The 14,508-nt window shown below is 36.9% G+C and overlaps 2 protein-coding genes across 2 annotated transcripts in view; both read right to left on the bottom strand.

The window, feature by feature from the left end:
* The window catches only part of LOC127807735 (uncharacterized), a 73,959-nt gene that overhangs the window by 38,222 nt on the left and 21,229 nt on the right, over nucleotides 1-14,508 (bottom strand). The window lies entirely within an intron of this gene.
* Nucleotides 1,188-4,013, bottom strand: LOC127807587 (wall-associated receptor kinase 3-like). Its single transcript, XM_052345575.1, has 4 exons — nucleotides 3,052-4,013; nucleotides 2,783-2,953; nucleotides 1,485-2,710; nucleotides 1,188-1,331 (listed from the first exon to the last, which is right to left on the bottom strand). The coding sequence occupies exons 1-3, from the start codon at nucleotides 3,905-3,907 to the stop codon at nucleotides 1,494-1,496; spliced, it is 2,244 nt and encodes a 747-aa protein (XP_052201535.1). The 5' UTR covers nucleotides 3,908-4,013; the 3' UTR covers nucleotides 1,188-1,331; nucleotides 1,485-1,493.

Raw genomic sequence — 14,508 nt, 5'->3', positions numbered from 1 at the left:
ACACAAGTATTCGACTTGCAGACATTCTAACAAAGGGTTTGTCCAAGGCAAGGTTTGAATTTTTGAGAGAAAAAATAGGGGTATGCAGCAAAATTAGCAAGGAGGAGTGTTGAAAAGTGCTATATTTGCTGCTAAAGATCAGAAGTTGAAGAAGTCAAACAGTTGAAATTATTGAGGATTTGGTGGAATAACAGAAACTAAAAAATTGCTGAGTTTTTGAATTTGATTATGAATTTCAGTTGCTTGTTTATTTTAGGGATCTCTTATTGAGTTTGTTACATTTTTTTCTGTATAAATACATTCATAAGTTAATGAATGAACTATCAGTTTTTGCAGTCCATTACCTCTGTTACTTATTTTCTGTAGTATTTCCAACACTAGTACAACAATGTTTCTTAGTAGTACTGCCTTTGAGAGCCCAATATATTGGGTGATATAGAACTATGTTAGGCAACCATTAACAGCCAAACCCCTAAGAATTAAGATCTGGGTAATTATGATACTAAAACCATCAATATCAGCTGATTTTTGTATTCTGCTGGGACTGGATTGCACACTTAGAAAAAATAATAATGATGAGTTTTATCCTCAGAGTTGTCAGTGCTAAAATATGTTATTATCTGTAAAATAAGGCAGCTAGCTCAAGACACCAATTTTCTGATCTCCCCAACCAGTACATTAAGTGACCCCAACTTGGTTTGTGCTGTTCCCAGGCCAGCAAGACACAATCTCACCAAGGCTGGCATTTCAAGTTCCTTGTTTCTATCGTATTGTATCACAGTTGACATGCCCGGTTTCAGTGCAACACCAGCCCCAAATGTTGCGTGGTTAACATCAATTATATAAGTTGAAGCAATGACCCAAATTACTAACTAATAGGCCTGCCCTTTGAATGAGTTCCCAGTTTCCGATATAGAAGGGAAAACTAACAAAGAACGGGACATCTTTGTTCTTAACAGTAGTTCTAATTGGAGTTCTGCACCAGTGTTGTTCCCTGAATGAAATATGAGTTTGCATCGGTTCTTATCAAATTCATTGTTATTTGAAATATTCAGAGAATCCCTCGAGCTATAATGATAAAGATAAGAGAAAAATATGGTCTTCGGATTTGGAACATCACTTGACAGCATTCAGGCTTATAAATCAGTTGCTAGTGAAGTTTATTGACAGCATTCATTTTCCAACTGTTCCTTGGCTGAAACCTGATCATTTTTTATGCTTTAGAACTCAAGCCTGTGTCTTAGCTTAATCACCGAGTAATAATGCAAGAAATATGCTCGTGCAGCTTTATCTTTCCTTTGGCCTTAATTAGCCTGCTTTTATTGGTAATTCTGAAAAAAAATTATGGTAGTCTGAATGTTTGATAAATAAACCTCAAACTTGCAGTAGTAACTGAAGCTGTATTCAATCAATAAATTACAGTAATATATTTTCACAAAATGAAATAAATGGAATGTCAAAATAATTGTCTCTTCAAAACTTACACAGCATGACTATCTTCCATCATCTAGTGGCACCACCATTTGATCCCTCGTGCTGTCGTAACCAGCATAGGTGCTAACACTAAAGTTGCTGCCCGAAGCACCACAGTGGCTATCTGAAGGTATGCTTTGTTTAAGGAGCTGCTCGGACTCTTCCGGGTACAAATCTACATCTTCCCACGGATGATGTTTCATCATCCTCAGACTGTCTATCTCCATAGCTACTTCTTTCATAGTTGGCCTTTCTTCTGCTTTTACTCTCAGGCACCTCTTTGCTAACTTGGACAATTCCTTAATCTGTCCCAAGTGCTTCTCGTTCACCATTTTGTGGTCAAGAATGTCATGAAGACGATCCTCTTTCATCGCAGAAATGAAATACATTGCGAGGTTTCTGTCCTTCTCGGGTCTGTCAAAAGAAAGTGCCTTCTTCCCGGTTATCAGCTCTGCAAGGACGACGCCAAAGCTGTAAACGTCACTCTTCTCTGTCAACTGGCTTGAATGGAAATACTCTGGGTCTAAGTATCCAAATGTCCCCTGTACCAATGTGGCCAGTTGAGTGTGATCCAGTGGGACCAGTCTTGAAGCTCCAAAATCGGCAACTTTTGCAGTGTAATTGTCATCTAGAAGGATATTCGTACTTTTAATGTCCCTATGAATTATTGGCGTAGAAGTAGCAGAGTGCAAGTACGCAAGAGCTCCTGCAGTTTCGGCTGCTATCTTTAGGCGCATTTCCCATGTAAGCAACAATGAACGGTTTTCTTGGTGAATATGATCCGAGAGTGTTCCATTCGTGATGAATTCATAAACCAGCAAGGGGACTTCTGTTTCTAAGCAGCAGCCTAAAAGCTTTACCACATTCCTATGGTTGATTTGTGCAAGGACAATGACCTCATTAACGAACTGTTCAATCTGGTTCTGATCACTTACTCTTGATTTCTTGATGGCAACCACTCTTTTATCCGGCAAAACTCCTCTATAAACTGTTCCAAACCCTCCTTGACCAATGACTCCACTTTCATCATAGTTGTTGGTAGCCTTCTTGAGATCTTCTTCAGTAAAGATTCGGGCTGTTTCAACCGACCTTTCATGTTTGGAGAGTTGCTGCTGTAACACGAAGCCGCCATTTTGCTGGAAGAACTTCTCTCGGAGCTTCAAGAACCTTCTTCTCCTCAGCATCCAATAAATCCAAGTACTTCCCAGAAACAAAACCAGAAGTCCCATGCTCAAACCTGCATATAAATGTCTTGTTAACCAAAATCATCTTAGTTGTCGAACCGTATTGATGGAACAAGGATACTAACCCAAACCGGTAGCAAGCAAGGTAGATCCCCTGTGCTGACCCTTGAGCTGGCAACCTGTTCCATTTCTCATTCCATCACCTTCGTATCCCTTTGGGCAAGAACATTCAAATCTCCCTGGCAAATTTTTGCATGTTCCATTGCAGGGGTTCAAGACTTCGCATTCATTGATATCTTTTTCAAAAGAAACAGATTAATTGGTAAGTAGGAAAGAAGAGCAGTGTAATCAGAAAGAAGATCAGCAAACAATGGCTGAAACCATATATTAGTACCTTCGCAGCCATCAAGAAGGTAAGGATTCCCTTGATAGCCTGAAGTGCAGTTGCAAAGATAGCCAGGTCCATTGCTTGAATTGTGGCATTGGCTATGCAAGGCTTTACAAGCATAGCTGGAAGAGTTCTTCTGAGCTTCTTCACAAGTTTCATTCCCCACTGCCCAGTCTAGCACGACAGGGACGGTTCTGTTGCCTTGTAAATCCTTAAGATCTGCAATCGAGAAGCTGAAAGCCTCTTCCTCGACTACAAAAGCATAGCCACAAGGGCTGAAATCCAACACCTTGGAATGGTTGTACAAGCTTGTTACGCCTGCTGAGAAGTCATTTGCTCCCAGTGGAATGGGAACCTGGCAGCATCCAATGCCATTGCATGATCCATTGGCCACTCTGTCAAGGCCACCACAGATGGACAGGCAGCCTGTCGTGTAATTCAGGCTTTTCGTTCCTAGCACCACTGCAACCGTGTCGCAGCCAACAGCCGTGAACTTGTTTCGCGTGCTGGAGATGAAGAACTTGGACAGGGTGAGGCTTGTGGTGGTGTCATTGTTGACTCGCAAGCCAGACTTGTTGTAGCAGTCGCGAGCAACATTGGCTGAGACACGTATTAGGCCATCGAGTGATATGTTGAGCACTTGCACGTTGCCTTTTCTCAAGAATGGCTTAGAGTTGCTGCAGTTGATGAGGAAAGAATCATCAAGGTAGCATTCAGGGGTGGTGCCAAATGGGAAGGGGATGCTGACGTTGCCACAGCTGCCGGAGCAGCCGGGCTTCGTCTGAGAAGCTACCGGAGATGGAGCTAGTGTTGCTGCAGCCAAAGCCAATGTTAGTAGCAGGATCTTGCTATGCAAATCCATGGATTTATTCTCTTCTAAAAAGGGTTTGGAATTTGTAGCTGCTTCTGATGAGTGGAATTAATAAGCTACGTATGTTGAAGAGAAACAATTTCACAAAGATTGCTTGTTAATTTGGGGCTTATTTAGTCATCCTAATTAAACTATGGCTGCACGGATTATTTCAACCCTTCTAGCCTTTGAAAATGTCCAATTGGTCTAACTATTCTATCCATTCTATCCATGTTGGGTTAAAATGGAATCCTCTCAAGTGTAGAAAGAGGTTATTGGGTTAAATAGGCTGCTAAACTACTTGATCCGTAAAACTATTAGACAAGGGCGAGAAATCATTGGCTCCCTCTTCTTCCACGTGGTGGAAAACTAAACGTCTGAAAGCTTCAAACCCACGAGTCTATGTTTCAAAGTACACTAACGAACAAGCACTTCAAGACATCTCATAGTTGACAATTTGCAATGGACAATAAAAGAGATGGGCCATGGACAAAGAAAAATTGCAAATTTGGCAGAGAGATATCATCTACAAATTTAACTATATTTTTTTTGAATATTTCAAAAATAGTGTACTGCATTCTTACTCACTCAAATTTTTATCTTTTAATTAGTAAAAAAAAAAAAAATTGTTCATGCGTAGAAAAATAATATTCTTACAGACATATAAGATGTATGCCATTGAGATGATAATATTCCCATCCTATTCAAACACTTTCCGTCATCAATCATTCATGCATCTTTGCAGCTTTCTAGTAGTTTATTATTATTAAGTATATATATATATATGAATATAATAGCAAGTTGGGCCGGCCCCAATAAGCCATGGCCCCAAATTCCTCACCTCTCACCTATTTGGGCCTAAAATATTATTCCAGCCCCACTCTCCATCCAACGCCAGCCCAAAATCTCTCTCTTCCATATCCAAATTATTTTAAGGGTAAATTCATATCGTTTTAACTTTAAAAATCACTGTCTGGATCCATTTTTAATTTTTTTTAAATTAATCATGAAAATTTTAGAGACTAGCTGGCAAATTTTAAATTTAAAGGGTATCTTAGTCAAATGACCAAAATTTAAAAGATGTATGGTTTATTTACCCCTATTCTAATTATAGTTTGAGCATATTTACAGTTACCATCCAAATCTTATTAAGAATCATTTGATTTCCAAATTTGTTTTTTTTTTATGCCAAATAAGCCACTGTATTTTGATTTAGGGTCCAATTTGGTCATTATAGTTTCGATAAAATAAGTAACTATACTTTTTAAATTCGAGATAGAGTTTGTCATTGTATTTTAAAAATGATCAAATAAATCATTGTACTTCCCGGTCACAAGTAATGTTAGCATGAAAATTTTGACATTAATATAAAGTCTCAATTTTTCAAAAAATTACACTGGCCCACCTTACTATTCAAAATTACCCCCTACTATTATATTTACATTACATGGGATATTTACCTTTGAAGTTTTATAAAATTATGTAAATTTCTTAGCAATTTTATAACTAACGACAAATTAGTATAATTTTCAAAATATGAAAACACTAATTATAATTAAGAATGGGTTAGTATAAATTACCCTTAATCTTATATACTAACAATGATATCCTTGCCTTTGTAGTAAATCAGTGGGCATCTACAGGACCAAGCATGTTAAGGCCCACCATTTTCGCCCTATGTCTCGGACCCCTATGGCTATGGGGACCGAACAGAAACCCTAGTTGGAAACAACACATAAGACAAACTACAAAAGAAAAATGAAATCTTCAATTACGTGATTGAAGAAGATTTGTCGAGATATTAATTTATATATATTTTTTCCCAGTTAAATGAGGTAGCATAAAGGCATTTTTGTTTTCAAATTTTATTTCTACAACTATATATAAACAATTGTAATCTATGATCCACGAAAACAAATTTTGATCAATTCCAGGGACATACAACACATCAGAAATGAACTTTATACTTGAAAAGCTTGAAATTGCAACTGTTTCCTTTCCTTTCCTTCCACAGTTATGTACTCGCCATTTCCAACTCGAACCTTCGACGTGTTTGTGCTCCTTAATTAGTTCTCTGAATAGATCCTTGTCATGTGTCATGTGGTTAGTACAACCACTGTCAATAAGCCAACTCTCACTTGATACGATGCTAGAGAAAGATGTAGCCACGAGCAATTGATCCTCCTCCTCTTGATTAGTAATTTGTGCCTCTTCATCGTGTTGTTGGTTTTTGTTTTTGCAGATAACAGCTTCATGCCCCATCTGGTTGCATGGTGCACTTGGCGTCTAGTCTTCTCCAACATTTAAAATGTGGATGAGATTTTCCACCACAATGCCAGCATAGTGGATGAGATCTCTTTTTGTTTCTAGTTTTACTCCTGTTATTGCTGGCTGTGAATTCTCCATTTGAGCCTTGATGCCTTTTGCCCTTATTTTTCTTGTTATTTCTTACATTCTCTTGATGCTTGACAGATAAGGCTCCCTCAACATCATATTCCTGCCTCATGGCTCTTCTTTGCTCCTGTGCTAGTAATGCATTCAACAGCTTTGCCAGAGTGACCTTTGACATATCCTTAGTGTTTTCTAAGGATGTAATTATTTCCTCAAATTTTTCAAGCATCATTAATTACAAGGATTTTTTCAACAATCCTTGATTGAGCCGAGTAATCTGACTCAACTTGCAATGTTAAGCAACCTATCAGAATACTCTTTGATGGATTTAGTCTTTTTCATCTTCAGCAACTCAAAGTCACATACCAGGTTTAGCACTTGCATCCCTCGGATCCTTTCATCTCCTTCGTATTCGATCTTGAGATAATCCCATATCTCCTTTGCTGACTTCAAAGACATGATATGAGTGAAGATGGTAGATGAGACTGTAACAAACAAATAGGCCTTTGTCTTTGATTTCTTTGTCTTCTTCTCCTTCTACGCTTTGATTTGTGCCATGGTGGGATTGTTCGGAAGTGCAAGGATTTCATAGTCTATGTTGTTTTACAGAAAACAAAAATGATAAAAGAAGGAATATGACCAACTCGAAAATCAATTTTTATTGAAGATAACTCAGGCTTAAATACATTTGAAAGATGCTAGAATAGAGGATCATGGGCCAGAATTCTAGTCTGCACAACTAACAACATAGTCCACTACTTAATAACAACTTAGCAAAATAATAGGAACTGACAACCCACTAACAGTAAAAAAACAGCTAGTTTCAACACTCCTCCTTGCCTTGGAAGCTGCAAACTCCAAGTTTATTCCTCAGAAACTCAAACCTACTAAGTGAAAAAGACTTAATAAAAATATCAGCAGCTTGGTCCTCTGTTTTGCAATAAACCAAACTTATATCTCCATTTTCCTTCACTTCTTTCAAATAAAACAATTTAACATTGAAATGCTTTGTCTTTCCAAGGAACACATGATTATGTGAGATTGAAATTGCTGCTTGATTGTCCACCAAGATTTTTGTGGCTTGGTCTTGTTCCAAATGTAGATCTGCTAGGATATTCCTCAACCAAACAACTTGATTGACATCTGTTGTTACTGCAATGAACTCAGCTTCAGCTGTTGATTGAGCTACTATTTCCTGCTTCTTGGAACACTAAGAGAAAACAACTAAACCTATATTAAAATAGTACCCTAAAGTACTCTTCATATCATCCAAAGAACCTGCCCAATCATTGTTAGAATAACCGAATAATCTGAAACTTTGTTCTTTGTAATACTTCACTCCATAATTGACAGTTCCTTTGATGTATCTTACAACTCTTTTTGTTGCCTTCAAGTGCAATTCACTTGCACAATGCATGAATCTTGACAGAATACTTACTACAAATAGGATGTTAGGCCTTGTTACTGAAAGGTACATTAAACACCCTATTAATCCTTTGAAATGAGCTTCATTAACTTTATCATCTCCATCCTCCTTGTTGAACTTCTCTTTTTGATTCATATGAGTGTTCATTGCTTTACATTCATCAATGTGGAATTTCTTGAGGATCTCCTTTGCATACTTCTTTTACAAATAAAAATTTCATGCTTCCTTTGAGTGATCTCCATTCCCAAGAAATAGGTCATAAGACCAAGATCTGTCATTTCAAAATCATTCAACATTTCTTGCTTAAATTTATCAATAAGTGCTGCATTATTTCCCGTCACCAGAAGATCATCAACATATAAAGAAATAATTAGGATTTCTGCACCAAAATGCTTAACCTAGAGTGTAGCTTTTGATAGGATTTTTTGAAAACCCAAACTCAACATATGATCATTAATTCTACTGGACTAGACCCTTTGGGCTTGCTTTAAGCCGTAGAGAGCCTTTTTTAGCAAGTAAACTTTGTCTTCCTGGCTTTTGATTACAAAACCTTCTGACTGATCAACATAAATCTCTTTCTGCAAAAATCCATTGAGAAAAGTTGACTTGACATCCATGTGAAACACCTGCCATCCTTTTTGTGTTGCAATGGCAAGTAGCAATCTGATTGTATCAAGTCTAGCAATAGGAGCAAAAGTGTGAGAATAGTCAATCCCAAATATTTGTGCATAACATTTCACCACAAGCCTTGCTTTGTGCTTGTTTACAGAACCATCAAGATTGAATTTTGTTTTGAATACCCATTTGACACCTATGACATTTCTATCATGAGGTTTTCGAACCAGTTTCCAGGTCTGATTTTTTTCAATCACGAGCAGCTTTTCTTGCATTGCAGCCATCCATTTTTGGTCCATCATAACTTCCTTAAAGCTTACAGGTTCACACATTGCTACATTGCTTCTTTGATAGATGTCAGAGAGTAATCTGGTGCCTCTAACAGGTGGATCATTTATTGTGTCGTCAAGTACCAACAGAGGATTTTGATTTTTCTTTGAGTCATTCCAACTCCATTTTTCGTCCTCCATGAAGTACATATCTCTACTTATTAGGATTTTCTCTGTCTAAGGTTGAAAAATCCTGTAAGCTTTAGAGATGGTGCTGTAGCCAATAAATATTCCAGATTCTACTCTTTTGTCAAGTTTATCATGCTTAACCTGAGGTACATGTGTGAGGGTCCACTCTCGAATATTATAGCTAACATAGGATATTCGAAAGGAGGTCATCACAGAGATGATATAGAACAAACCATAATAAAACAAACAACTCAATTCATTACTAGCAGCGAAAATTAAATTAAGATTCAGTTACAGTTCCAAAATCTCATGAGTTTGGGGCTCGAAAGCCATACAAAATAATTAAGAGGCTCTAATGTTAACTAACAAAATAACAATCATTTCATCTCAAGACTTACCAAAATGCTAAAGAAGATCTTCAAGTTAGGACGCTTTTTCATACACCACTATCCCTGGGCCTTAGTCCCATTGGACTCGCCCCCGAAATCAGCCTTCCCTTTACCTAGAATGGCAAGGAAGATCAAGTGAGCCACAAGACTCAGCAAGTTCGAGAAGCAATGAATAGCGAACAGGAATCAAGAATATAGTGACACCAAAAAGAGTAATTAAGAACTCGAAAGTTTTATACAAGATTTGTAATTTATGACTTTATCAATTTCAATTTAAATGCATCATGTCACCATATATTACTATGCAAATGTGCATATAAAATTAAGTATCAAAATCAAATCTCATGGGCTTGCAAGCCATCAAACAATATATGCCAAAGTGTATCAAGAGAATAAAAACTCACATTTAATATGGAGCCAACCTACCGGGCTATGGCCACCCCGTCCCGCGATAGGTGCTCTAGGGGACCTTTCATTCCGCGCAAAATAATAGGTGCGCAAAATTTAATAACAATAGTATATATATATATATCATATTTTGACATGCCATTTATGAAATCACACAAGGTTACCAACCTTGATGTCATGCTCTCAAATGCATAAATAAGTATCCACATGGTTTAATACCACGTATTGATGACAAGTACACCTCCACAAAAAGTCTCAAATTTATGATTAGAGTTCCATGCAACTAAAAGAACCACATCAAGCACATTAGCTTTATTAATCTTTACACATAGTGGCATTTAATTTACTGGCTATACTCTAATGACTATTTAAAAAAAATGCAAGGAAAATTTTGATATGAATCTCATAAATTTGGGCATATTCAAAAATCATTTAATAGATAATTAAATTATGCTCGTGGCAATATAAAATGGTTGCGTGGGTGTTAAACATGTGTATACATATATATATATATATTATTTGGGTGCTTTTAAACTTACAGAGAGTATTAAACATATATATATATATATATTTTAAGTGCCTTATGTTTGCTTTTAAACTTATAGAGAGTATTAAACATATATATATATATATATATTATTTAAGTGCCTTACGCTTGCTTTTAAACTTACAGAGAGTATTAAACATATATATATTATTTAAGTGCCCTACGTTTACAATGAGTGTTCTAATGGTGCACGCATATGTATACATATAAGTGAGTGATCTAAAATGGCAGGGGAGGGATTTAAATGAAACAGTGAGGGAGAGAGAGAGAGAGACTACATTGCCGTGCATATATGAACATATGTATGAGTATATAAATGATGGGTTGGCTGGGACAGAAACAGGGCATTCGAAACAGAGTGCTAAATTATAAGTATAAGTGGGTGGTTGACTGGAACATGGCATTCAAATAGCTTGGCATGCATATATATATATATATATCCGTGTAAGTGGGTGATTAAATGGCAGGTGCATATTTATATATATATATATGGGTTATTTGAATGGAACGAGAATCACACAGATGGGGTGAGTTTATATATATGCGAAACTCGAACAAGGCTGCCCGCAACATGTATATATGAATATATATATATATATATATAAAGGCCATTAGGATCACACAGTGATGAACAATTTGATCGAAACAGGGGAGGCTTCCTCAAAGATGGCAGCGATTAGAGCCTCCAAGCAACGACCTCTCTGGTCATGTATACAATATATATATATATATGTATATATAAGTGGGTTTGCTCGACTAGAACAGGGGCATGGCTGTAAGCGTGTATTTATATATATATATATATAAGTGGTGATTCGCATGGGGGCATATATCTATACGTCTATTTATTGAAACAAGGGTAGCCATTCACAGAAAATAAGAAGTAAATGATGTTATAGCAAGAGGAAAAAGAAGAACTTACTCACAGAGGTAGGGATATGGATATATATATATGTGTGTGTGTGTGTGTGTACATTTATAGTCATCCAGGCAATGGACAATCGTTCAAGAAAAGATAAAATATACAGAAATAATAGAATGCGAATGAGAAGGCAAAAAGAACTTGCCTAAGGTTGATGGAGCCTTCTCCTCACTGGGCTTCAACGGCAGAGAAAGATATGTAGAGGGTACCACAAGAAGGAGAAGATGAAGTATAAGAAGAACACGGGAAATGAGGAAGAATGAGCAATGGAACAGTGGGGAGGCAAAAGGGGGAATATGCAAATGCACTGAAGTGGAAACATACACAGTGTGGAAGAAAAGGGTGGGTTGCGGCAAGTCTGCATGCCAGTTTTCAAATCACTCAATTGCCCCTGCTTTTTCTGATAACAGACAAGCTTTTTAGGGCATTTTTAGTATTTGACACATTTTTATTTTAATTTTCTTTTTTCTATCTACATAAAAATATTTAATTTTTTTTTTTATCATTGGGCCCAAGCCAAACCTAACAATTATATAGCCCACTTGATAAACCCATAGGCTCATTAACTGAGCCCATTACATTATTTCTCAATTTCTTAACAATTATACCCATATACTTATTTTCACGATTACATGAACCACAAAATAAAATTATACAAATCTAAAATTATTGCTATGCCATCATGTAGATTTACCATCAAGTATTAAAATACTTAGACCCACATTTAAAATGTCATTAAATTAACGTTAAGTATTAAAACATCTAGGCTCACTTTAGGGTCGTTACAACATGTGAGTAGCATAAACAATCAAATATCTTAAAAAAATCCAAAGGAGGTTTGAAACCAAACCAAGCTTCAAACGGTGTTTGATTTTGCACAACTCTTATAGGCAGCCTATTTTGAATGAACACAATTATATTTGCAACTTCAGCCCAAAATTTCTTTGGTAAGCCTTTTTGATGCAGCATACATCGAGCCATCTCCATGATTGATCTATTTTTCCTTTCACTCACTTTATTTTGCTGAGGAGTGTAGGGAGTAGTGAGCTGATGTTCTATTTCAGCCTTTGCACAAAATTGTTGAAACTGATCTGAGACATATTCCTTCCCATTATCAGACCTTAGACCTTTAATATTGCAACTGTTTTGGTTTTCAACATGAGCTTTGAATTTCTAGAACACCTTTGCAACCTCTTATTGGTATCTAAGAAAATAAATCCAGCACATTCTGGTTAAATCATCTATAAAAATGATATAACAGAGACCTCCTTTTAGTGATGGAGTTCTTTGTGGTCCAGCAAGATCAGTGTGAACTAGCTGGAGCTTTTGTGTGGCCTTCCAGACACCTTCAGGGAATGGTTGCCTTGTCTGCTTCCCAAATTGACATACTTCACGGTCAGTTAATTTTGCTGTTAAGGTAGGACCTCCACGAACAAGTTGATTTCTTAGCATGCATGTAGTTCATTCTCGAATGATGGAAATTACCTAACCTTCTGTGCCAAAGATCAGTTGAACTTGCTATAACTGAGAATGCAGCTTACTCCTCCTTCATTGAATCAAATGAAAAACTCTTGCTCCTCATTTTGACCTTGAACATTTCTTGGCTTGTTGGATCCTTGATTATGCAGCATTTATCTTCAAAAATAACCTTGAATCCTTTCTCAAGTAACTATCCAACACTAAGTAAGTTTTGATTAATATCAGGTACATATAGAACATCAGTAAGAGTTTTTGTACCTAAGTAGCTTGTTATAACTACAGTGCCTTTTCCTTTTACTGGAATGTGTTTACCATTTCCAATTTTGACCCATTTAACTTCAGTGCTCTTCAATTCCTTGAACAACTCTCTATCATAGGTCATATGGTTGGTGCAGCCACTATCAATTAACCAGGATTCATATGAATTGCTGCTGGAAAAACAGGTTGCAGCAAAGAGTTAATCTTCCTCCTCTTTATTAGCATTTTTTTGCTTCAACAGCTTCTTGTTGAATTTTTACTTTACATATTACTGCTTCATACCCCATTTGGTTGCACCTATTGCATTTTACATTAGGCCTTCTCCAGCATTTGAAATAAGGATGAGATTTTCCACCACAATGTTTACAAGATGGATATCTTTCCTTTTTGCTATTACTGTTATTGTTATTAGAAGTAGCATCTCCACTTGTAACTATGTCTTTCTTACTTTTCTTTTTCTTTCCCTTGCCACCAGATTGGTGCTTTGACTGCAAAGCTCCTTCAACTGTACCTTCTTGTCTTATGAGCCTTCTTTGTTCAGTGGCCTACAAAGCATGAATTACTTCTGCCAAAGTAATACTCGACAGATCCTTAGTATTTTTTAAAGCAGAAATTGAGGCTTCAAATCTCTTAGGTACAGTTACAAGAAGCATTTGAACAATTCTAGAATCAGAAAGTTCGGTGTCAAGTAATCTTACTTGATTTGCAATTTTAAGAAGCTGGTCAAAATATTCTTTGATAGTTTCTGACTCCTTCATCTTAAGTACTTCAAATTCTCTGATAAGATTCAACATTTTCATACCTTTAATCCTTTGATTACCTTCATATTCATCACGAAGGTAATTCCAAATGGCATTTGTTGATTCCAGAGTCATAATTCTGGTGAAAATTGAGGGTGAAACTACAACAAAAAGAATGGCCTTTGCCTTTGTCTTCTTTGTTTTTTTTATCTTTGTGGTTTCTGAGTTGAGCCATTGTGGGGACATTTGGTAGAGCTAGAACATGAAAATCTGCATCTTCCGCAGCATCCCAAACGTCCAAGTCTTCAAGATAGGCTTCCATACGCACTGCCCATATTTGATAATTGTAACACCCTAGACTTTGAAAAATAATTAATCAATAGATTTATGGTGAGTTTTTGAAAATTTTAGGGTGTAGGTGAAATAAGGAGAAATGAGGTGTTGGGTATATGTATTAATTTTTGAAAGTTATGGGGCTGAAGTTATCGCGCAATGGTCCAGTTAGGCGACCTGGGATTGAGTGGGAGGGTGAGTGTGCAGGAGAAAAAGTGTGGAATTTTTTTCCACCCACTTGGGGCGCCAAACGACGCCGTTTTGAGGCGTCAGGCGGCGCCTATGCACGCGGGCGCACTCGCGGCCTTGCTGTGCACAGCCATGTGGCCATGCACCACTCTTGCCCTCTCCCTTGCTGCCACGTGGCAGCGTCTGGGGGCTCTTTGCAACCCAAAATCTTCACCATCTCAACCGATTTCTCCTCCTTATCTCGCCTATAAATAGTAGTGATTTCACTGCTGTAACACTGTAATTTTTTTAACATGCCAAAACTCTGCCTGTGCATATACGCGAGGTATAAAATATTTTTAAATTTATTTAATAGTGCTAAATATAAATTAATGACATGTTTAGCTAAATTAATTAGCAATGTAACGACGATAATTAAAATTAACTGCATATTTAATTAAATTATTTTATTTTATAAA

Source organism: Diospyros lotus, chromosome 8, assembly GCF_014633365.1.
Source record: "Diospyros lotus cultivar Yz01 chromosome 8, ASM1463336v1, whole genome shotgun sequence".
NCBI lineage: Eukaryota > Viridiplantae > Streptophyta > Magnoliopsida > Ericales > Ebenaceae > Diospyros > Diospyros lotus.
The sequence above is the reverse complement of the archived record's forward strand: the minus strand, read 5'-3'. Positions and strand labels throughout refer to the sequence as shown.

Excerpts from the sequence above, each read along its gene's own strand:
- LOC127807587 (XM_052345575.1), bottom strand. The coding sequence starts at position 3,907 with ATGGATTTGCATAGCAAGATCCTGCTACTAACATTGGCTTTGGCTGCA. Across the intron at positions 2,954-3,051 it reads CCTTCTTGATGGCTGCGAAG|ATATCAATGAATGCGAAGTC; the intron begins GTACTAATATAT and ends CTTTTGAAAAAG. Across the intron at positions 2,711-2,782 it reads CTTGCTTGCTACCGGTTTGG|GTTTGAGCATGGGACTTCTG; the intron begins GTTAGTATCCTT and ends ATTTATATGCAG.